Below are 25,318 nucleotides of genomic sequence, written 5' to 3' on the forward strand. Positions count from 1 at the left end.
AGGATGGTCTTGATCTCCTGACCTCGTGATCCACCCGTCTCGGCCTCCCAAAGTGCTGGGATTACAGGCTTGAGCCACCGCGCCTGGCCTATTTTTTTTATTATAAATGTTATAGGAATTCATCTTTAGAGGATAACCATTGAAAGCTGGAGTGGTCAGTGATCGGGAAGTAAGATTTGAGCTATCCTTGAACATTGAAAACAAGGTGATGGACAGATAGGAACAGGAGTCCCTCTAAGCAAGAGAAGCAAGCTGGAAGGCATCTTTGCAGAAGCAGTGGGCAACCTTTGGGTTGGAGGGGAGGAGAGAAGCGGTGAAGCTGAGTACAGGGGCTGGGCAAAGGGGTAGAATGTCCTTTTTTAAAATTTATTTTTTTAAGAGATGAGGTCTTGCTATGTTGCCTAGACTGATCTTGAACTCCTGGTCTCAAGTGATCCTCCCACCTCAGCCTCCCAAAGTGCTAGGATTACAGGTATGAGCCACTGCACCCAGCCATGATGTAGAAGTCCTTGAAGGACATATGTTTACCTCTGAGACATTAGGAAAAAGCTATCGATATGATGAAAGTGGCTTAGCAAGATTAATTAGGTGATTTTGAAATATACAATGCATTATTATTTATTGTAGTCACCATCCTGTACAATCGATCACTAAAGCTTATTCTTCCTGTCTAACTGAAATTTTGTACCCATTGATAAAAATCTCTCCTTTCCCCATTCACTGCACGCCACCCCCCCGGCCTCTGATAACCACCATTCTGCTAATTCTGTGAGTTTGACTGTTTTAGATTCTACACATACAAGCATATCATGAAGATATTGCAGATTCAGGTCTAGACCACCATAATAAAGCAAATATCTCAATAAAGTGAGTCTCACAATTTTTTTTTTTTGTTTCCCAGTGCATATAAAAGTTATATTTACACTGTTCTGTATCCTGTTATGCAATAGCATGTCTAAAAATGTACATACCTTAATTAAAAAATGCTTTATTGTTAAAAAAGTGCTAGTGATCACCTGAGCTTTCAGTGAGCCATGATCTTTTTGCCAATGGAAAGTCTTGCCTTGAGTTGATGGCTGCTGACTGATCAGGGTAGTAGTTGCTAAAGGTTGGGGTGGCTGTGACAATTTTTAAAAATAAGGCAACAGTGAAGTTTGCCACATTGATAGACTCTTCCTTTCATGAAAGATTTCTCTGTAGCTTGTGACACAGTTTAATAGCATTTTACCCACAGTAGAACATATTTTGAAATTGGAGTCAGTCTTCCCAAACTCTGCCACTGCTTTGTTGATTAAGTTTCTGTAATAAATCCATTGTAGTAATTTCAACAGTGTTCACACCGTCTTCACCAGGACTAGATTCCCTCTCCAGGAACCACTTCTTTGAAGTAACTTCTCATGCATTCAAGTTTTATCATGAGATTGCAGCAATTCAGTCAAAACTTAAGGTTCCACATCTAATTCTAGTTCTCTTGCTATTTCCATCACATCTGCATTTACTTCTTCCACGGAAGGCTTGAATCTTCAAAGTCATCCATGAGGGTTGGAATCAAATCTTCCAAATTTCTCTTAATGTTGCTATTCTGACCTCCTCCTCATAAATGTTCTTAATGGCATCTAGAATGGTGAATTCTTTCCATAAGGTTTTCAATTTACTTTGCCCAGATTCATCAGAGGAATCACCATCTAGGGCAACAATAGCCTTACAAAATGTATTTCTTAAATAATAAAGACTTGAAAGTCAAAATTACTCCTGTGGGCCATGGGCTGCAGAAAGGACGTTGTGTTAGCAGACAAAAAACAACATTAATTTTGTACATCTGCGTTAGAGCCTTTGGGTGACTAGGTGCATTGTCAATGAGCAGTAATATTTGGAAAGGAATCCATTTTTTCTTTTGAGCAGTAGGTCTCAACAGTGGGCTTAAAATATTAAGTAAACCATGCTGTAAACAGATGTGCTGCCATACAGGCTTTGTTGTTCCATTTATACAGCACAGTCAGAGTACAGTTAGCATAATTCTTAAGGGCTGTAGGATTTGCAGAGTAGTAAATGACCCTTGGCTTCAACTTAAGGAAACCAGCTGCATTAATCTCTAATGAGAGTCAGCCTGTCCTTTGAAGCTTTGAAGCCAGGCATTGACTTTTTCTCTTTAGCTGTGAAAGTCCTAGCTGGGATCTTCTTCCTATATAGGCTGTTTCTTCTGCATTGAATATCTCCATGTTATCAATAAGGTTGTTTCACTTTCTTATTGTTTGTGTGTTCACCAGAATAGTACTTTTAATTTCCTCCAAGAACTTTTCCTTTGCATTCGTAACTTGGTTGTTTGGTGCAAGAGGCATAGGCTTTGGCTTATCTTAGCTTTCTACATGCCTTCCTCACTAAGCTTAATCATTTCTAGCTTTTGATTTAAAGTGAGAAACTTGCAACTTTTCCTTTCACTTGAACACTTAGAGGCCATTGTAGGGTTATTAACTGGACTAATTGTAATATTGTTGTGTCTGAGGAAATAAGGAGGCTCGAGGAGAGGGAGAGAGATGGAGGAAAAGCCAGTCAGCAGAGCACTCAGAAAACACGTAACATTTATTGATTAAGTTTGCTATCTTACATGGGTGTGGTTTATGGCACTCCCAAATAGTTAAAATAGTAGCATCAAAGACCACGGAGTTTAGGATCAGCCTGGGCAACATGGCCAGATCCCAATTCAAAACAAAAAATAAATCACAAATCATAGATCACCTTGACAGACTTAATAATAATGAAAAAGTTTGAAATATGAGAATTACCAAATTTTACACAGAGACATGAATGAGCACGTGCTGTTGGAAAAATGGCACTGATAGACTTGCTCAATGCAGAGTTACTCCAAACCTTCAATTTGTGAAAAATGCAGTATCTGTAAGAAGCAATAAAATGATGTATGCTGTGTTATTAAAAGGTTGACCTTACATATTTTCACCACGTAAAAATGAAAGCATGTGAGCTGATGAATTTTGTTTACATTAGTTAATCATATATCAAACGTAAATGTATATCAAAACATCACATTATACTCCATAAATATATATAATATACAATTATTTGTCAATTAAAATATAAAATATTTAAATGCAATAAAAAATATTTTTCCCAAAAAGATTAATTAGTTGGCTATGGATGGATGGATTGTGCAGGTAAAAGGGAGGAGTTTGTCACAGGCTTTTGTCTGTAGTAATAAGGTTTACATTTTACAGTAAGATAATGGAAGGACCATTGGGGAGGACTTTTCTTCTAGGCAGTGATCAACAGGGCTTGGTGTGGGGATGGTGGATCCACAGGGAGGCAAAGGTATGAGGTTTGGGGCCTAGGAGAACTTTGGTAACATTGAGAGGGACATAGTAGATTGGGAAGGGGAACTGGTCTACGGGGTTAGACTTGTTTTTAAAATTGAAGTCATCACATCTGACTCAATGAGTGTCAGAGTTTTATGGACAGTTGGAGCTGTGAGACCTGTGGCCACTAGTGATGTTTTGAAATCATTACAGCACAGTTGGGGCAGGAGCCAGATTGCAAGGAATAACAGAAGATCATGAAAAAGCAACATCTTCCTAGATGGCAGCTGCTTGTTTCACAAATTGCATGAAAGGAGGAGAAAAATGTAGTAGTTACAAGGGACATTAAGTAGAATCCTTAAGCTGGGACACAGCGTAGAAACCTCCAGATTAATTCCTTATAAATTCTTACACACATATGGTCACTGATATCATGTTTCTTTCATCCATCTCTTCATTCATTCACTATGTATCTGCATGCCAGGCATTCTGGTCACTTTTCCCCTTTATTTCAGTGTGGGCTAAGTGCCAGAGCAGCCCCTTAGCAGTCATTACTAGTGTAGCAATAACAGGACTTAGGCTGAGGACACCTGGAATAATAAATCACCATCTTTTCTTCCCTTAATTTCAGCTAACATTTCTTTCCTTCCATCCCATGGGAAGGTTGCAGGCCTAGTTTCAGTGATTCCAGCCATGTGTTCGGAGTACTTTGAGATGTTAATGCAGTACATTTCAAGAACCATTTTTAAACAATGTTTTTTTTGTGTGTTTTGTTTTGTTTTTGTTTGTTTGTTTGTTTGTTTTTTGTGGTACTAACAGGTAGAGTGGAACCCGCAGCTATTAGAGGTCCCACCCCAAACTCAGTTTGATTACACAGTCACCAGTCTAACTGGTGGTCCGAAACCATATTCTCCTTATGACTCTCAATACCGTGAGACCACCCTGAAGGTGAGTAATGCTTCCTTGCTCTGGGGAGCCCCACTGCAAAGGTTGGGTGATTTTCTCTGGGCTGAGTTCAGCAGGCTGTCAGGTGTTTTCATTCTTCTTTCTCTTTCTTCCCTACTTTAGGGGGGCATGTTTGCCGGGCAGCTGACCAAGGTGGGCATGCAGCAGATGTTTGCCTTGGGAGAGAGACTGAGGAAGAACTATGTGGAAGACATTCCCTTTCTTTCACCAACCTTCAACCCAGAGGAGGTCTTGTGAGTCACTTGAAAAGGGATGTTGCACTTAATTTAAGGTCTTGAGTATGAGGATACCTGTCCTGACTCCCAAAGATGGTTCCCACTCTCACCCAAGGTAGTTTGGGGGACAATTAGTCATGCTGCATACCCTTATGTCACAGGATCTGGTGAACAGGTGGTTCCTGGAGGTCACATTCATTGGACTTTGAGTCTCTTGAGGGCAGACATCCCACAGAGAAGTAAAGCTTTCTTCCTAGTTCCATAGCTCTCCTTATGTACTCTTGAAAGACCCCTGGAGCCTCTGTGGAATAAAATAAGAGTGTATATAATTAAATATTCCTTTTATGACTGTCACTGTCTTCTCATTTTTTTCAGTATTCGTTCCACTAACATTTTTCGGAATCTGGAGTCCACCCGTTTTTTACTGGCTGGGCTTTTCCAGTGTCAGAAAGAAGGTTCGTATTTGGGATCCCAGTCAGTCCCTCAGTCCCTGTCCCTGGGGTTCTTGCTTCTCACTTCCAAAGCCCCTATCTCTTTCTTGGTGCTTGTTCCCTTGATTTTTTTTCTCCTGCATGTGTGACTTCCAGTGTGTACCTAGTCCAGTGGGTCCTTCCCTGTCTGGCCTTATGGTGCCCCTGCCAGCCTGACCTCCACAGTAGCAGCAGTGTAGCAGCTGCTCTGATCTGCCTCTGGCTCCTGGCTTCTCCCCTCAAGCTTCTACACAAGCTGCACAAGGCAGTCTTAACCATGTTTTGTGAACAATCAAGGGGACTTTTTGTTTAGGTGAGACATTGCTGGAAAGGAAGGACACTGGGCCCCAACACTGCTGCTACTGCCCTAATCTTGGTAATAATCCATAGCGTGAACAGTGTTCTGTCTAGCCTTTCCTAGTTGAGAAAGTCCATCAAGTTTGGGTTTTGATATATTCAGCCCCTGAATGGTTGCAGTCAGTGGTTCCTAACCTTGTCATCCCCAAGGACTGCATTAATTATTTTCCCTCGTGGATCCCATGTGTTGAGAGCCTTTGGCCATCACATGAAGCTTCATTTTGTCATTTGTAATTGACTCAAATTTACATTTAATCACTTGTCTGAGTTTCAGATTATCATGACCTCACTAAACAGGTGCCACAAAGCAAAGGTTCTTGTTACTTTGTTTAGCTTTTTGGCAGTATCTCAAATAGAAACAAAATTTCCATCACACTTTTTAAGAAATATGTAAAATAATAGAACCTTCAGGAAAGAGGAGTCTGGTCTTACCCCCAACTGGGTTGGATACTGCTGCTAGTTCTGGCTGTAGTTGGCTGCTGCACACAAACAGTACGTGTCTAGGTAACATAAAGCAGTTTGGGCTGCCTCTTACTTCTTGGGAGGCCTTGAGTTTCAGAATGACCCATAGCACCTGATCTTCTGAAAGCTCTCAATTGCTCAGCTTCTAAAAGGCAAAGATCTTCTTAGAAACATCAGAAATGGTACTGAGAAGGAAAGATGTTTCTTGGTGGCAACATTTTCTTTAGGCAGGTCCCAAACTGGGAATGTCCCAGGTTTCCAGCAGGGAAGGAAATCACTAGCCTCAGGTGCAGGTGTCTGGGTAGCAACTCCCTGCGCTGGACCCACAGGTGTTGGGACTCCAGTTTGACTTCTTTCCTAGCTACTTCCATGCCTTTCCTATATGAAGGGACTTGAATAAAGAATCCCAGAAGGGGCCGGGTGTGGTGGCTCACGCTTGTAATCCCAGCACTTTGGGAGGCTAAGGCGGGTAGATCATAAGGTCAGGAGTTCAAGACCAGCCTGGCCAAGATGGTGAAACCCCCATCTCTACTAAAAATACAAAAATTAGCCAGGCACGGTAGTGGGCTCCTGTAATCCCAGCTATTCAGGAGGCTGAGGCAGGAGAATTGCTTGAACTTGGGAGATGGAGGTTGCAGTGAGCCAAGATCACACCACTGCACTCCAACCTGGGTGACAGAGCAAGACTCCATCTCAAAAAAAAAAAAAAAAAAAAAGAATCCCAGAAGGTGGCCCTGTTGATGGAAATGCTGCAACTTTGGGATATTGCTTTAGGAGTAAAATCCTAGAAAAATCCCAGAGGTTCCATGTAAGCTACAGAGAATCAGGCTGTGGGGAAAGCTGGAGATTGTTGGTCTGCCCACTTGGCCAGTCATTTGCTCAGTGTACATTTGTCTACTCAAGTGTGCCTTATTTATCATAAAGTGTGGGTCCAAAATCCAGACAGCATTATCAGACCCCAGATGGAAATATTAGAGGTTTATAATTTTATTAGTGCTATATAAGTTTAAGTCATAGTTATTCTAACACATAAAGGACCTAGTACAGTCATTCCACAGTATCCAAAAGGAGTTGGTTCCAGGACAACCCTCTCCCCTGGCAGATACCAAAATTTACAGATGCTCAAGTCCCTTTTATAAAATGGTATAGCTTTGCACATAACCTATGCCCATCCTCCCATGTACTTCATATCACCTTATAATACCCAATACAACACAAATGCTATGTATTATCCTGTACTGTTTTCTAATTTGTTATTTTTATTATGTTATTTTGTATTGTTCTTTTTTTCTCAAATATTGTTAATCCATGGTTGATTGAATCCATGGATGTGGAACCCAAGGATGTGGAGGACCAATTGTATGCAACAAACTTTGTTCTAAGAACTTTGCATATATTAACTTGTTTAATTCTTGTAATAACCCTGTGAGGTAGGTGTCATTATCCCCTTTTACAGATAAGAGAACCAAGACACAGAGAGGCTCAATGACTTGCCCAGGGACACAAAACTGGTAAATGGTGGAATTAGGATTCAAACTCTGGCAGTCTTGGTTCAGAATCCTACTTTTTCCTTTTATGCTCAACTGTTTCTTTGAGGACATGTATATCTGGAGGCGGCATCAGATCATTTGGTTTGTCCTTTTCACAACACATCTTGCAGAACCCCAGGATTCTTCAGAGGGGTCTCAGGAAGTACAGAAAAGGAGGGGATGGGACATGTAAGTAGACTATGCTTTGGATCTCCACCTTGCAGCCATCAACACCTCTTCTTTTATTATTATGCTTTACATAATAGTTGGAGGTTGGAGGAGGTTCTGTGGCTGATATAGTCCCACCCCTTCGATGTACAGATGAACCCCAGAGAACGGTAGTGACTTCCCAAGGCGACTCTGCTGGTTAGTTGTGGACTGAAGACTAAACTCATGACTTTCAGTGTGGTTTCTTCTTCTGTTCAGACCAATGATGTGTGTGTGGATTCTGATATTCTAGTAAAGTTATAGGCTACTTTTAAAGCCCTTGGTTCTGACTATCAATAAGTTGGGAATAAATACCCCTTAGGGACTTTGATTCAGCTGATCACTCTGTAGACTGACCTCAGTGAATCCCAAATTGCTGCTGGGGAGCTACTTCTTTTGCCATCAGGCTTGAGTGGTATGGAAAAAGAACCTACCACACAGAGATGGCACTTTCCATCTGTGGCACAGAGCAAAGCCTGGGAAGGTGTTAGAACACCTTCTTTGGGCATTGACAGGAGGGGACAATGGTACTGAGGAGCTCTGAACAGCAGTGAGCTGCCATGAGGTATAAGAAGCATTGTTTGTAGTTTCTTTGGTTAGATCTTTGGCTAGACCAGCCATTCATCTAAAAGCCTGGCTTTTTATTTTGGGCAAGGCTATGGGGTCTCTGAGAGGATCTGTGGCCTTGCATTCACTTTTCTCAGTTTGTTATGTGATAAGTCACCATAGCGGCCTATAGGATCAGGCTTCGGGAAGCAAGAAAGTAACTTAGTTCTGATAATGTTATTCTTTATTAGAATGCCCAGATGCTGGTAGTGCTTTACAGCAGGGATTTTTTGGAAGGGGTCAGGGAGTTGCCAGTCTGATTCAGGTCTATTACCTGCTCTAGTCTATTTGTGGCCCAATAGGAGGGCTTGTGCTAGACAGAACAAGGCTGCTATGACTTACTTTTTCCATTGCTCAGCTTATAGGAGAGCCCCCTTTGGCAGGGCCAGGGCATGTGGAGGGCATTCTCTGTGTTTAAGGAGTAACCTTGATGATCTGCCTCTCAGAGCAGATCTCTGCTCCATCTCTGTAGACAAAGAGAAGGGGGTGGAGATGCTGGGAAGAACAAGCTGAAGCCTCTGCCTGCCTGTGCTTCCTACCTTTCTTCCAGGACCCATCATCATCCACACTGATGAAGCAGATTCAGAAGTCTTGTATCCCAACTACCAAAGCTGCTGGAGCCTGAGGCAGAGAACCAGGTAACTGCTCCTGGTTTCTTGCTCACCAGTGGGGGACAGCCTTTTACCACCTTTGCTGGCAGAACTGTCTGTACTGAGGGCCTGCCCAGGCTTACCCTACTGACAAATAATGGATGGGAAGGTTTGAATTACACTTAAATGTGACATCAGCTGTCTAGGAAGTGAAGAAGTCTTATTCACAGTGACAGACCCATGATGAAGGTCAGGAATTCTGAGAAGAGCCGCATGTTGGGCTAGCAAGATGATACATACAGCCACGAGTGGGCCTTTGCCATTTACAAAGTATTATCCTCCTGACGACCCAGGGCTCTCAGGTGGGGCAGATGAGGAAACCAGCAGGTTAAATAAAAGATGATTGAGACTGTCTTTAACCTGCAAATCCAGGTGTACAAGCCCAAGAAAACACAGACTTTTCTTCTCTTACCAATATGTTTCTATGTAGGATAGATTGGTTTGGGCTGATGACACTTTTCAGTTATCAGGTATCTCTAGGCTGCACTAAGATTATATGGCATTCCATAAAGAAAAGAGAATGCTGTTTTCAGACACATGTGGGCCATGCTTCCATCATTTTTGATATAATATAAATGCTAGAGTGAGATTTGGAAAATTCATCCTGTTATCCTAACCCTGGTGCTTGCTAACTTAAGTTTACAAGTCATTTGACCTTATAGAGCCTTAGTTTATGCATCTATGAAATTGGGATAATACCAGCTTACCCCAGTGGGTTGCGGGGATTAAATGGTATCCCAAATGATATCCCAAGTGTGAAGCACACTTTGTAAACTGTTAATCACTATAGAATATAAGGCGTTACTTTTTGGTTTTTTGTCAGAGGCCGGAGGAAGACTGCCTCTTTACAGCCAGGAATCTCAGAGGATTTGAAAAAGGTGAAGGAAGGGATGGGCATTGACAGTAGTGATGAAGTGGACTTCTTCATCCTCCTGGACAACGTGGCTGCTGAGCAGGTGAGTCCTGGGGTTGGGGAGCCTGGGATAATAGCCTTGGTGGGCTGGCTCCTGAATTAAAACTGGGGGGAGAGAAGTGGGTGGAGGCCTCCTGGTTTGGAGGCAACTGTGATAGGACCTGCAGATAGAATGGATGTGGGGACTGAGGGATAGGGAGCAATCGAGGAAGACTCCTTACTCAGGTAGGAACACAGACACTGAACTCTAGACCAGAGCTTCTTGAGGCATGTTCCCCAGAACACCCAATATGCAAGTGTGTGTTTGGGCTGGTGGGGGCAATGGTTGGAAGGGATGAGTAGGGTCTAAAAATTTTGGAATCCCTATTTATTGTATCACTTCTTGAGAGTACTATATGTACATCAACATATTAAAAAAATCTGAGATGCCCTTCGTAAAGAAAGCTGGTTAATCTTTAAGTCTGTTTTCCTTAAGCTTATTTAGCCATAGGATCTTTTTTTCTGTAATAAATATATAAAGAAGACTAATAATGGGAAAAGTTTCTCCAGATTCAGAAGTTGGACATCCAAAGGTATATAGGATCCTCCCTCCTTCTCTTGTGAAAATAAAATGACAGTGTACCCTGAAGGCAGAAATGCACTTTGTTCTTACGTGTAAAACAGGTTTAAGGTTAGAAGGCAAGAGTTCATATCATGTATTTGTATGGCATATTTTTTAGAAGTCATTTTGGAAAAACGAAGGTCAAGTAGGAATTTATGAATTCCTTACTTTGTATTTTATTCATCTCTTTTTTTTTTTTTTTTAAGTTAAAAAATACAGGCTGGGCACGGTGGCTCATGCCTGTAATCCCAGCACTTTGGGAGGCCAGGGTGGGAGGATGACGAGGTCAGGAGCTCGAGACCAGCCTGGCCAATATGGAGAAACCCTGTCTCTACTAAAAATACAAAATTTAGCCAGGCATGGTGGTGCGCATCTGTAGTCCCAGCCACTCAGAAGGCTGAGGCAGAAGAATTACTTGAACCTAGGAGGCAGGTGTTGCAGTGAGCCAAGATCGCGTCACTGCATTCCAACCTGGGTGACAGGGTGAGACTCATCTCAAAAAAAAAAAACCAGAAAAACAGGCCAGGCACAGTGGCTCATGCCTGTAATCCCAGCACTTTGGGAGGCCAAGGCAGGCGGATCACGAGGTCAGGAGATCGAGACCATCCTGGCTAACATGGTGAAACCCCGTCTCTACTAAAAATACAAAAACAATTAGCCGGGTATGGTGGCAGGCACCTGTAGTCCCAGTTACTCGGGAGGCTGAGGCGGGAGAATGGTGTGAACCCAGGAGGCGGAGCTTGCAGTGAGACGAGATTGCACCACTGCACTCCAGCCTGGGCGACAGAGCAAGACTCCGTCTCAAAACAAAAAAAAACAAAAAACAAAAATGCTAATTGTTTTGGAGTGGATGGGGAGTCATCAGAAAGGGAAGAAACCCTTTCTTTTTTTTTTTCCCTGGCCTTCAGATAGCTAGTAATAGCTTTGGAAGAGCTTTACAGGCATATCTTCTTGAGCTGTTAACGGACATAGCTGTTCTTGAGCCCATCTTCTCTTCCCAGGAGAAGACAGGCTCCTGCAGGTTCCATGGGAGCTGATAGTTGCTAGAATCAGTAGATGAGAAGCATTTTCTTCTAAAACTACATGTGGCCCTTTCAGGCACACAGCCTCCCAAGCTGCCCCATGCTGAAGAGATTTGCACGGATGATTGAAGAGAGAGCTGTGGACACATCCTTGTATATACTGCCCAAGGAAGACAGGTGAGGGGCCTCTCACTGCTGGCGTGAAATCACACTTGGTCAGACATCCAAGTGTATGGGGAAGAGGAGTTCATCAGGCCCACTCATGCCTGGCAGCTGATACCTCCGTGTGTAAGGAGGCTGAACCCCACTCTGCCCGCCTGCCAGTAGGCCCTAGGTCTTTGCACTTCTGCAGCTGGAACTGGTGACCTGGTGCTTCTGTTCCCTGTTAATGCAGAACCAGGAGCCACCACCCTCCTGACTTTATCACTTGCCTTTTCCTTTGCTTTAAGGTTTAAAGGATTTGGGTGGCAGGGAGCTGAAGAAAGAATATTCATTTCTCTCTTTGGTCATCATGTTACAATTTACAAATCATTTTCACATTCTCACTGTGAGGTGAGAGAGATACCTTTCTCCCTGGCTTTATAGATAAAGAAACTGAGGCTGGGAGATATTGCCTACCTGGTCTAGGCCCAGCTAGCAAGTGATGGAGCCAGAACTTGGACCCAGATCCACTGACTACCTATTCTGTGTTTTCGCTATATGACTCACAGTTAGGGTTCTGTTTCTAGGCGTGTTTCCTGACTACCAGAATGGAAAGTTTTCCTCTTACCAAATTTCGGAAGACACCTTTTCTTTCTGATTGGTTGAGAGCATTCAGCTTGCACTAAAAATAGGTGACTTGATAGAGGAGGGGAGGTAGGAAGTAGTCCGGGGAAAGATGAGTAGTGGGGAAAGGCATCTAACAGTTCAAGAATTTGCATGGTTGAGTGCCTAAGGATAAGAGCCCTTGACTGCATTCCTTCCACTCAGAGTCAGTGTGTCCACTTTTGTGCAAGCCTAGGGCGTCCAGAAGGTTCCTACCAAGCCACACAGCTTGCTGCCACTCCCTGGGACTTGCCAGCTTCCCTTTTCTGTTTGTGCAGGGGCCCCACCGTACCTAAGTTGTTACTTACTGCCCTCTCCTTTATCAACACACACACATATATTTAGTGAATATTTTAAGCTCTGAGGATCCTGCAATTTCTGTTAAAACTACTCATCTCTGCCCTTGTAACATGAAGCAACCAAAGACAATATGCAAACAAATAGACGCAACTGTGTGCCAGTAAAATTTATTTACCAAAACTGGTCAGATTTGGCCTATGGTGTAGTTTGCTTTATTCTGGTGTAAATCACTTTAAACAGGACCTTGTCTATTCATTCCAATTAGCCCTGGTTTTATAAAACTAACATTTCTTCAAGGACAAATGGTTACAGCCTCACAAGGTCATACAACTTGGCTTTGCCTGTATATATTCTTCTGAAAAGTGTATGTTGCATACAGTGTTGGTTGCCTGTTCTTCATCCATTGCTGCAACATTCCTTGACTTATAAAGATGGTCATTTACCCAGTCACCACGAATAAGGATTTGTCTAAGCCAGTCATGGCAACCTTGTTTTCATTTGTCAGTGACTGGGTTCTGGGAATTCTAGGAGGGGTATTTTTTTCTCTTTGATAAAAAGTAAGAAGCACAAAAACAAGGAGAAGACCAGCCCCTGAAGGCTCCATGGAAGCTGATCAGCTGCTAGGATGAGTAGATGAGAAACATTTCTTTCTTCTATAGTAAGTGGACTTTGTTCACTACTGTGAGTGAATGTGCTTTAAGCTGCAGTAGTCACCTGTGGTCGTGATGTGACAGGCCTGAGAATGAAAGTGGTGGAGCCACAGAGCCAAGCCTGGGAGCACGACCACTGAACTTCTTCTGTAAAGTAAATAAGACATAAATAAGAAATGACCTTATGGTCTAAACTCCAAAAGAAGGAAGGCTGGCACATAGGAAACAAAATTTAGGATGTTCTTGTTACTTCTGATTGTTTTTCTAAGGGTCTTCTAGAATTCCTGGAAATTATTACCCCTTCTCCTTCCCAGCTTTGTCAGCTTTGTTCTTTGATTCCTCAAGGCCTAGTTGGTCATGGCTTATCCAGGTTATCACCCTCCTGCTCCCTCAGCCCCTCCTATCTCAGTTGTGTTCACAACAGGTCTGTGTGCTGGTGCTTGTGTTGTTGAGAGTCTTTATTCACAGAGGACCCCAAGACCAGACTCAGTGCCATTTCTCTCCTTCTTGCCCATTGCTAGCCCTTATGCATTACTTGCCTTTTTCTCAGCTCTGTCTGATTGGACTCATGAGGTCCTGGGGGCAGAATCAGTCTGTGTCCCCTGAATGCTGAGTGTCCTCTAGGTGCTTAAACGTTGTTCACTTTTCACAGGGAAAGTCTTCAGATGGCAGTAGGCCCATTCCTCCATATCCTGGAGGGCAACCTGCTGAGAGCCGTGGATTCTGCCACTGCACCCAACAACATCAGGTACCTGGCACAGCAACTCTGCTTTGTGCAGCTAAGGGCCGTGGGGACTTCTGGCTGCAGGGAGGGAACCCAGATCTTAGGGAGGCAAGAACCAGGCTGTCAGTGACCAAAGGTAGATGTTTAACAGGCCCCAAGTCTCAAAAAGGTTCACAATCTTTTAACCTTTCTTCCTGCTGCATCCCTCCTACCATGTTTTGAAAATTTTATTTTAGTGAAAAGAACCTCAAATTTCCTTTTGCTTTCTCTCTCTCTCTTCTTTTTTTTTTAATTAATTGAAGATATGTCAAACAATAGCTAATTATGATGTGACACTGATTTGATATGATAATAGTCCAAAACAAAGATAATTGCTTAATGGATTGTGTGGTTTGAACCACTTTCATTGAGTGTAAAGAAGGTATGATATCCATAAGACATTTAAAAATGTTGGAAGTGGCCGGGTGCAGTAGCTCACGCCTGTAATCCCAGCACTTTGGGAGGCCGAGGCGAGTGAGCACGAGGTCAGGAGATCAAGAACATCCCGGCCAACATGGTTAAACCTAGCTCTACTAAAAATACAAAAATTATCTGAGTGTGGTGGCATGCACCTGTAGTCCCAGCTACTTGGGAGGCTGAGGCAGGAGAGTTGCTTGAACCCAGGAGGCAGAGGTTGCAGTGAGTCAAGATCACGACACTGCACTCCAGCCTGGTGACAGAGCGAGTCTCTGTCTCCAAAAAAAAAGTGTTGGAAGTGGCTCATGAGCCTCCATTGCCACTTTTGTAGCCTTGAATCCAAGGTTGGGACTACGACTGTGGAATATTATGTGTCCTAGGCACTTGCTAAGTTCGGTCTGCAGACAAACAGCTTCACCATTGCCCAAGAATTCATCAGATTCTCAGGCTCCAGCCTGATCTACTGAATCAGCATCTGCAATTGAACAAGATCCCTGGGTGATTGATATTCACTTGAATTTTGGAGAAGCACTGTTGTGGTATTATGCACAGCTAGAAGCTCATGATGGCATTAAGAGGAATAGGGGACAGTGAGTTGAAACAGGAACTTTGGGCCAGGATTTGTAATAGCAAATCTTGTGAATGCCATTCCCTATCCTTCACAGTACCTGCAATGACAGTACATTTTTGCTGGCTTTTGCCACCTTGCCACCCTCTGCCTTGGATCTTTAGAATACCACAGGATCCAATGCTAGTCTTCTAGGATGGGGGTTCATAAATAAAATCCTTGGTCTTTCCTAAGAGATGGATACTGGTGTCAGGCAGATGTAGATTAAAATGGCATTCTTATTACAGATTAAAGCCATTTGGAGAATGTGCTGAGGGCCAAATGGGCTTATGAATATTCTTTTGAAATAAACTTAATACCCCAAAACTTTAAGCCTCCCCAACAAGGAGCACACCTTGCCCTACTAAACTCATCCCATGACTGAGAGTAGGAAGAGCATTCATGTAGGCTGGCAGGACCCAAAGAGAGAAGAGAGGTAGGGCCTAAGCCAGACATGCTCAGTTTCTTCTTTGAAACTCACCAGGGAGGAGTGAGTGGGTGGCAAGGAGGAAGCCAGGAGAGTTTCTCTGGCGGAGACCCTCCTCATGAAGACACGGGGAATGGGAACAAGGGTTCTTCCCACGATCTATTGCAAAGGAGTTTTATACCAGGCTCAGCTGATTTCTAGATGTCACCTGGTTTCTCAGGCAAGTGTGTCTTACTTAAAGGAGGCAGGCCACATCCTGACCTTCAGAGTCCTGAGGTAGAGAATTGTGGAGAGCGGTTTCCTTTTGCAGAAAGCTGTATCTCTATGCGGCTCATGATGTGACCTTCATACCACTCTTAATGACCCTGGGGATTTTTGACCACAAATGGCCACCGTTTGCTGTTGACCTGACCATGGAACTCTACCAGCATCTGGAATCTAAGGAGTGGTTTGTGCAGCTCTATTACCATGGGAAGGTAATACCCCTGAGGTGGGGTTGGGTGGTGGTGAGGCACCCTCCCACAAAACCCACCTACCTGAGTTAGCACCAAGTCCCCCTCCTCAGGCCCAGTGGAGTCTCCCTCGGCACAGTCAGCTCTCTAAATCCTATAGGGCAACTCCTGGCTATGCCCACGGGTCAAGCAGAACTTGACAGATGGTGGCAGGATGGGGCTTGGGCCTTATCCCAGTTCTGTTACGGACTCCTTCTAGGAACAGGGTCCCCCTCCTCTTCTCCTGAGTGTCCCTGTCAGGATGTAGCCTCCTGGCTGTGAGGCCTGTTTTGCAGATTGTTGATGGTATCTTTGGGAGGTGATGTGTGCTGCTGTTAGCACCGATGGTGTTGGCTGCTTCATCAGGGCTGGGGTCCAGGGCAGAAGCCGGAGCACGTCCCAGGGATGAGCCTGTTGGTTTTCCCAGCTCAGGGATGTAACTTGACTGTTTCTTCCCAGTCAATTCAACACTTTTTGAGTGACTTTTACAAGCAGAGCATAGTACTTTTTTTCTGGAAGCTGACCAGGTAGTGGTGCCTTCCTGTCTGTAATATGTATGCACACATATACCACGTGGGTCAGAACCTCTCAGATCTCTGGGCTCAGCTGGAAATAGCAGAAGGACAGGCTCCTTGGTGGACCCGCTGAGTTATGTCTCTTCCGCAGGAGCAAGTGCCAAGAGGTTGCCCCAATGGGCTCTGCCCGCTGGACGTGTTCTTGAACGCCATGTCAGTTTATACCTTAAGCCCAGGAGAATACCACGCACTCTGCTCTCAAAGTCAGGTGATGGAAGTTGGAAATGGAGAGTAACGGATTTATACAAGCAGGATGTGTTGATTTTAAAATAAAGTGCCTTTATACAATGCCTCCTGCTTTGTGTGTTTGGGAAGAGGAGAGAGCAAGGGGTAATGTACTTTAGTATAAGGTAAGGATATTTCCTTTCTGTGGGTATATTAAGGTTTCTTCCTGAAAGGAAAAGGGGTATAATATTGAGACCAAAAGGATATTTCTCTATTTTGTGAGTTGGTTTCTAAGGTTAGAAGCATCTGTGTGTGACACAGGCTGGGGACATCGTGACCCTATAGAATTGTGTTGGTTTTGGACTTTAGTTCTTTTCTCCTATATTAATTTCACATGTATTGAGCTACCTACTAAGTAGTGATGATTATAAAGGTGAAAACATTCTGCCCTTAAGTTGTTGCAGTCCAGTGGGACAGGCAGCTGAGTAGATCAGTGATACAGTGCAGTATGTTTTATGCTGTAATAGATATTCGAGGGGCTATTTGGGTATAGAGAAGAAACTTCCTGCTCACATGGCAGGGGATGTGGGGAACAGTCAAAGAAGGCTTCTGAGATAGTCCTGGCCTGATCTGAGTAGAGAAAGGTGGGTAGGAGTTAACCAGGAAAGCAAGGAGGAAAGCATGTTGCATGTAGGTAAAGGATAGGCTTCAAGGTCAAGGAACATTGCTGGGTGGTAAGATGGAACCCTGATGTGGAGGCCCAGCAGGAAGAAGCAGGAAGGACACTGGGCCCCTGGTGGTTTTAGTTCCAGAAACAAATGCGGGCCCCAGGGCTCTGCAATGGTAGGACAGGAACTACTGAACATAAGAGCTCCACCTTTAACTGTGCCCCCTAAGAGTACCTGATGATCCCCCTATCTCCTTGTCAATGTTCCTGTTCTTCTCCAGAATCTATTTCAACCCTTCTCTGATTTCAAACCACCAGTCACTTTACCTCTCAGAGAAAACAGCAACCACAAAAGCCTCTCCACTTCCTACTATCTTAATATTGACAACTTCTAGATCAGGGAGCTGAGATATCTCAAGCTCAGGTTTCTCTTCTGAGCTTCAGACACTTTTGTCCACTTGGATTTCACTGGCACAAAACTTGCCATGTTAGAATCAACCCCCTCTCCTCCCAGATCTGCTTCTCCCACACACTTCCCTGTCTGAATGAAAGACACCTCCACTGTCCACCCCGTTGCCAAATCAGAAATCTGTCTTTGTTTTCTTTGTCTTACATTTTCCTATGTCTAATCAGTTAAGTTTTATCAATACTACCTGTTTATTTCTTTAATCTATTCACATATCTTTATCCTCAATCTTCAGTATCCCCTTTCCATCCTCAGTCTGCTGGTTGCTGTATTTCTTATTTTACTAAGAAACTAAAAAAGATCAGAAGAAAACTTCCATATCCCCCAACAGCCAACCACCAAATCTGCTAACCCGGTTGCATTGGTGCTTTTATAGCCTGCCTTCCTCCCTCTTACTAAGAATGAACCAACCCTATTCCTATCCAAGCCCAACCCTCTAGCTTTACATTGACTCCTATTATCTTTTTTCTGGATTGTCCATTCTTTTCCTGACCAATTATTCTATTAGCAATACAAATATGCGGTAAAATCTCCTGTCTTAAACTTTTTTCTCTGCATCTTTGAACTGCTGTTCTCTTTTCCTTCTCCCCTTTATAGCAGAACTCCTCAAAAGAGTTGCTACCTCTGATGCTTCCCTTCCAGTTCTCTCATGAACCAACTACAATTAAGTATTCAACCCCACCACTCCATGGAAACTGCTCTTGTCAAAATCATCAATGGCCTCTGTGTGGTAAATCCAACAGCCAGTTTTCATTCTTCTTACTAAGCTTCTCATCAGTATTCCTAGACTATTTCCTTCATTGGCTTCTAGGACAAATGCTGTCTTGGTTTTCCTCCAGTTTCTCAACTTTGTTCCTGTTGAATCTACCTTTTTCTAATCTGTAAGTGTTGGGGTGTTCCAGGGCTTACTCCTTGGACCTTTTTTCCACCTTTTCCCTTACACTCACCCACTAGGTGAACTCAAGAATTTCCAGTTTGAGGCTGGGCACAGTGACTCGCGCCTGTAATCCCAGCAGTTTGGGAGGCCAAGGCAGGCAGATCACCTGAGGTTAGGAGTTCGAGACCAGCCTGGCCAACATGGCAAAACCCTGTCTCTACTAAACCTGTCTCTACTAAAAATACAAACATTATTATATTTTTATAAAATTATTATAATTTTATAAAATTACTATATTTATGGAGTACAATGTGGTGTAATCCCAGCTACTCGGGAGGCTATATACTTATGTGTATATTTATGGAGTACAGTGTGCCTGTAATCCCAGCTACTCGGGAGGCTGAGGCAGGAGAATCACTTCAACCTATGAGCAGAGGTTGCAGTGAGCCACGATCGCACCATTGCACTCCAGCCTGGGCAACAAGAGCGAAAACTCCATCTCAAAAAAAAAAAGAAGGCCGGGCGTGGTGGCTCAAGCCTGTAATCCCAGCAATTTGGGAGGCCGAGACGGGCGGATCACGAGGTCAGGAGATCGAGACCATCCTGGCTAACCCGGTGAAACCCCGTCTCTACTAAAAATACAAAAAACTAGCCGGGCGAGGTGGCGGGCGCCTGTAGTCCCAGCTACTCCGGAGGCTGAGGCAGGAGAATGGCGTGAACCCGGGGGCGGAGCTTGCAGTGAGCCGAGATCTGGCCACTGCACTCCAGCCTGGGCGACAGAGCAAGACTCCGTCTCAAAAAAAAAAAAAAAAAAAAAGAATTTCCAGTTTTAAATATTTACACAATATCTGCTAAATTTGTACCTTCCACCTAGACCTTTCCCTGTGAATTCCAGTCTCTCCAGCAGTCTAGTCAATGTCTCTATTGGGTGTTTAAGATACACAACAGGTATCAAACTTCCCATTGTCCACAATAAAGTCTCAATCTCTGGGCCTTTTCAAACTTACTCCTTCCACAGGCTTTCCCATCTAGGTAAATGGCACCACCATTCACCCTGTTGCTTTGGCCAAGAACTTTAGAATTGCTCTTGACTCCCCTCTTTTTCTCATATCCTACCTCTACTACATCAGTAACTCCTGTTGTATCTCTCTTCAAACTATATCCAGAATTACCATGTCCCAAGACTTCCATTGCTACTGTCTTAGTCCCAGTGTCATCTTTTACCTGGACTATTGTAAAGACCTCATAACTAGTCTTCCTTTTTCTGCCCTTCCCTTCTCTGCCCATCTATTCTCAATGCAGTGTTGCCTTTAAAACAAAGTCAGATCGTGCCACTCTTCTGCTCAAAATTCCCCACTGGTTTTCCATCTCAAACTAAGGGCCAGTCATAATGCCCTCACGGTTCTGTGACATCTCACTGCACCCCAGCCATACGAGCCATCTTACCATTCTTCTTCTTTCTTTCTGTAATACAGACTTTTTCTTTTCTTTTTAATTGACAGATAAGAATTGTGTATATTTATGGAGTACAATGTGATGTTTTGATATGTGTATGCATGAGGGAATTATTAACTCGAGCTAATTAACATATCCATCACTTCATCTACTTATCACTTGCTTGTGGTGAAAATGTTTAAGATATACTCTTTAGTAGATTTCGGGTGTACAGTCGCTGTGGTTTGCGTGCTTTTGTCTTCTCCAAATTTTATGTTGACACTTAGTGCCCAGCACAATGTTACTGGGAGGTGGAGCCTAATGGGGATGTTGAATGGATGAATGCCATTACTAAAAGGGCTTGCGGAAACGGGTTCCTTCTCTTTTGCTTTTCTGCCACATGATGACAAAGTGTTCCTCCTCTCTAGAGGATGCAGCAACAGGCACCATCTTGGAAACAGAGGGACCAGGTCCTAACCTGCTGCTGCCTTGATCTTGGACGTCTCAGCTTCCAGAGCTATGAGAGAATAAATTTCTGTCCATTATAAATTACCTCATCTGCGGTATTCTGTTACAGCAACATAAAATGGACTAAGACAACAGTATTCTGTTGTGAACTATGGTCACCATGCTGTCCACTAGATCACAAAAACTTATTTCTCCTGTGTAACTGAAACTTTGTACCTTTTGACTAACATCTCCCTTTTTCCCATCATCCCATCCCATTCTTACTATCCTTGAAGATGGAGTATGCCAAGTAGCCCTGAGCCATGTCCTCACCTCGGGGTGAGCACAAGTTGTTCCTGTGCCTGGAATGCTCTCTTGGACATTTGCGTGGCTAGCTCCCTCTCTTCATTCACATCTCAGCTCATTGTCATCTCAGAGAGGCCCTCCTTCTACCTCCTGCCTTTGGTGCACTCAGCCACCTTCTGTCATGGGCTGAACTGTGTCCCCCCAAAATTCATATGTTGAGATCTTAACCCCTAGCACAGTAAGTCCTCACTTGACGCTGTCAATAGGCTCTTGGAAATGTTGACTTTCAGTGAAAGGATATATAGCAGGTCCTTGAATAACATTGTGTTTTGTTCAACATCGCTGCCTTGTACCATTGATGAGAAAAACAGTTGGTTTTCTAATACGTTGTTTTACATAAAGCTACAGTTTCCAAGAACCTATCAATGATGTTGAGGACTGAATGTACCTCAGGTGTAATATATTTGGAGCTGGGGCTTTTTAAGAGGTAGTTAAGGTAAATGATGTCATATGGGTGGGCTCTAATCCAATATGACTGGAATCCTTATGAGAAGAGGAAATGAGGACACAGACACAGAGGGAACATGACTATCTACAAGCCAAGGAGAGAAGCCTCAGAAGAAACCAACGCTGCTGACACCATGATCTTGGACTTCTAACCTCTAGCACTGTGAGGAGATACATTTCTGTTGTTTAAGCCACCTGGTCTGTGATACTTTGCTACAGCAGGCCCTAGCAAATGAATACACTTTGTCCTGTCTTTCCCCCTGCCCTGCGATATTTATCAGTGCTGGATATTACATATTGGTGTATCCATATGCTTATTTCCCTGACTAAAATGGAAGCTTTATGATGGCAGATTTCCTCTTGCTCACTGATGTGTCCCTAGCACCTGGAATAGTGCCTACTGCATGCTAGTGCTCAGACACTTGAACATTTGAATGACACATCCCCTCTGTCACATCTTTCTGGGGCCCAAGGCCACCCTCCTAGGTTACCACAGTGGCTTCCTAATGGGCCATACCCTCACTTGCTTTCCATTACCCCCTGAGACCTGGCCCCTGCCTACCTCTCCAGCTTCACCCCTCACATGTCTCCCTAGCCAGACCCATAGTATGTTTTAAAAAAAGGAAATTGCACTTCTCTGGCCTCTTCACCTTGGCACACATTTTTTTCCATCACCTGACCCCTGACACACACTCCCTTTTCCTGTCTAATCCAGTTATCTCCAGGCCTCCTGTGTTTCTGTTTGTCCTTCAATAGGAGGTTGTCTTGTCTTTTATTGTATTTCTAGAACCAAGTACAGAGACTGTACAAATGGACCTCAGCAAAGATTTACTGAATGAATAAATGATTTCAGAACGCTAAGACTTAACTCTTTTCCGCTGGCACCCAGGTGGCTTCTGTGCACTCTCCTTCCACACACCACTAGGGGACAGCATGGAGTAAAGGAAAACACCAAGGCTTTAGCTGGGTTCAAATTCTGACAGCGTATTTATTTCTTTGCAACCCTTGGACGGGTGTTTCTGAGTCTGTTTTTCCTCTCATGAAAATGGGCATAATGATAGTACTAATTAGAGTTGTTGTGAGAATTAATTAAGGAAACGTATAAGTGCCTTCAAATGTGCTTATTTTCCCTTTTCTCTTTCATCTCACATCCCACGAGATTCTTAACTGTGGTAGGTTTCCCAAGCCAAGGGAGCCTTTGGCGATGCTCCTCTGCAGGCAGCGCCCCGTCTCCGCCTGCCCTTCCAGGGGCACTGTGCCTGTGTGTGCAGGAGATTTGTACAGAACCCTGACTCCCTCACTCACCAGTTGTGTGACTGTGGGCATGTCACTTAATTTCTCTGAGCTTCCATTTTCCCAACTATAAAGCGGGAAAGTTAATGTTTATCTACCTGATGATTTGTCCTGAGGATGGAAAATAGGATGTGAAAAGCTCCTCATAAATTCCTAACCTGTCCCTGCCTAGACTCCTTTCTCTAAGGGGCCTCAGGGTGCTGTTGAGGTTAAAGAATTCCCACAGCAGGCTCTCACCCGTGTATGGCAAAATAAAAGGCTTCCCAGGACAGAGGAGAGCCAGGCTTGCCAGGGAAGGCCGACTGCATCTGCGGCTGCCCTGATAGCTCTTCCTGAGGGCCTCGTGGCTTATCTTACAGAGCTCTTGGCTCTGGCAGGCCCTGGGATGAAGGACTGTCATTAGACAAGACCCCTCACTGCCGTGTGTCAATTCCCCTGTAACAGTTTCACATGGATCTTTAAAAACGACAGCAAGGGGACAGAAACCCTGAAGGGCCCAACCGAAGGGGGAGGAGGAGAGAGTTCCCGTCCCACCCTCCCCTAGTCCTCGAAGCACCGGGATCTGGCGGGCTGACCTGTTTATTTTCATTGTAGGAAATTCAAGTCTTTGTCAGTGGCACCTGGCACCCCTTTTCCTCAGCTGGAATCCTCTAGAGCACCGTCATCTACCTGCAGAGGAGGCTGGAAGGGCTGTGGGAGGAGGGGTAGGCTAAGGGCACCTGCCCTGTCTACTACATGCCAGGAAGGGATCGTTCTTCAGCTTTGGGTTAGAGCGTGTCCTGGGGCTGCTAGGCAGCGATGAGTCCCTTCTGCTGGGTGGGGAATTCCCCCGGGAGACAGATGTGTGCTCTGTTCAGACCCTGCCCTCCAGTGGCCAAGGGGACTTCACAGCCTGGCCCCTCCCAGTCCACCCTGCCACCTCTAGAAACCTGGCCCCTGTCTAAGGCTGGCTGGAGAGAACTGAAAAACACTTTCCCCAGTAAAAAGCTGGTTTTCTCAGGATTCCACTCTCTATTTGGCCTTTAAATAAAATGTACCTTTTCCTGAAGAAATTGGGAGGGGGGCAGGGGCCACAGTCACCATGTCTGAGAACTCAAGAGACTGCTGATCTCTTGGAGTCACGTGCTCTGAGTTCAGGTCCTGCTCTGTACCTACTACCTGTGCGACTCTGGGCAAGTCCATTAACTTCCTGTTGATAAGCCTGTATATCTTTATTTGTGCAACAGGACTCTAATATAGCATCTCCCTCATGGAATTATCCTAGGAATCACATAGATGACATATGGAAAGTACTTCCTAATATGAAAAGTGTTATACAGATATAAGGCATTGCTCCTGCTATGCCAGAGAAGCCTCCTTGTGGCTGCTCCAGAGCACTCCTCAGGGCTGTGGGCAGTGGGTGCCTGGACCTAGATGGCTTGCCCCTGGGTGGTAGATCTTGGTGGCTGAAGACTAGGCTGTTTTAGGGGATGTTTAAGTCACATGAAGGATGTTGAAAGAAGCACCTACCTTGAAGATAAAAGCCAGGGATTTGGATTCCAGTTTTACCACTTTCCTGGGCCCTGTGACCTTGGGCAACTCCTTTAGTATTGCAGAGTTTCTATTTATCCACATGGAAGGATGGTGATACTATCTGCTGGGGGTGGGGGAGGGGTATAAGCAAAATAACCCTACGAAAGGGTATGGAAGGCGCTACCTCCTCAGATACAAATTTTGAACCTGCATCTTCTTGTATTTGGGGCTTAAGGAAACTAGGGTCCAGCAGCTTATTGTATGCCAAGAAGTTTGAGTCACTCTCTGTTGTACAGAGATTTTTAGAGAAGGCAAGTATGTGTGCTTTGAAATCAAAGGTACGGCTAGGTCAACCAGTAAAGGGAGTGTGCCGGGAGGCTGGGACCAGTGTTGGTAGAGCTGTTTATGTTGGTAGGAAAGCAGGGCATTTTCCTCTGAGGCAAGCCTTTCACAAAGGAAAATCTGGATTTGAGAGAGATTAAAAGTCTCAAAGGTAAGGGAAAGATGTAAGGAAAAGGCCTGCACTGAATCACTGCAAAGGACAGTATTCACCAGAGAATTAATTTAGAAGGAAATAGAGTGTGAAATAGCTGCAAGGCTTTCAACTCTGGGCACTGTGGCCTTAAAAACCCAAGCAGTGCTTCAGAGGCTTGCCAAGACCCAGCCTAGGAGCTACCTCCGGAAAAGCAGCTGGGGGATGCCCAGAGACCACAAATTGCTGAGCTTGGGAGGAACTGATTGAGTGTGTAATTAAGGGGAGGGTTGTATAACACTTGGGTAAGTAGAACTTGATGGGGTCAAACCAGCAGGGCTTTTGGGAGATGAGAGAGTAGTCCCTGGAGCTGTTAGTAATTGAAGCCAGCTGCATAAAGGTAGGCACAGCTTACCTGGGCCTTGCAGAGAGAAGGATGGAAGAGATCAGGAAGGGGAAAGGTTGAAGGAATGGTTGTTCTCTAGGTCAAATATTCCAAAATGCTGAATACCTTAGGGGTTCAGTTCTAGGAGTAAGGTAATATTATGGAACAAGGGGAAAAATCCCTGGAAACTGAAGATCAGAGAGCCTGTGGCTTGGCCGAGGTCATATAGCACCATGGAGATTTAATGGATTCCGAACTGCGATTGTGCATCTGGAGTACATCTTGGCCAGGTGGCTCACACCTGTAATCCTAGCACTCTGAGAGGCTGAGGTCAGAGGATCTCTTGAGCCCAGGAGTTCGAGGCTAGCCTGAGCAACATGGCAAAACCTCATCTCTACAAAAAATTTAAAATTTAGCTTGACATAGTGGCAAGTGCCTGTAGTCTCA

At 44.3% G+C, this 25,318-nt stretch overlaps 1 protein-coding gene across 1 annotated transcript in view; it reads left to right on the forward strand.

Annotated features, from left to right (window-relative positions):
* ACP6 (acid phosphatase 6, lysophosphatidic) overlaps positions 1-16,632 on the forward strand; it is a 23,715-nt gene extending 7,083 nt beyond the window's left edge. Inside the window, exons 2-10 of the mRNA XM_011951250.1 lie at positions 4,128-4,256; positions 4,377-4,507; positions 4,865-4,944; positions 8,671-8,758; positions 9,594-9,726; positions 11,383-11,483; positions 13,713-13,808; positions 15,585-15,750; positions 16,432-16,632. Coding sequence (XP_011806640.1) covers positions 4,128-4,256; positions 4,377-4,507; positions 4,865-4,944; positions 8,671-8,758; positions 9,594-9,726; positions 11,383-11,483; positions 13,713-13,808; positions 15,585-15,750; positions 16,432-16,575 — 1,068 coding nt within the window. The 3' untranslated portion in view covers positions 16,576-16,632. The remainder of the gene's footprint in view (positions 1-4,127; positions 4,257-4,376; positions 4,508-4,864; positions 4,945-8,670; positions 8,759-9,593; positions 9,727-11,382; positions 11,484-13,712; positions 13,809-15,584; positions 15,751-16,431) is intronic.
* Positions 16,633-25,318: the final 8,686 nt, after the last annotated feature.

This window comes from Colobus angolensis, unplaced genomic scaffold (assembly GCF_000951035.1).
Source record: "Colobus angolensis palliatus isolate OR3802 unplaced genomic scaffold, Cang.pa_1.0 Scaffold317, whole genome shotgun sequence".
Classification (NCBI taxonomy): domain Eukaryota; kingdom Metazoa; phylum Chordata; class Mammalia; order Primates; family Cercopithecidae; genus Colobus; species Colobus angolensis.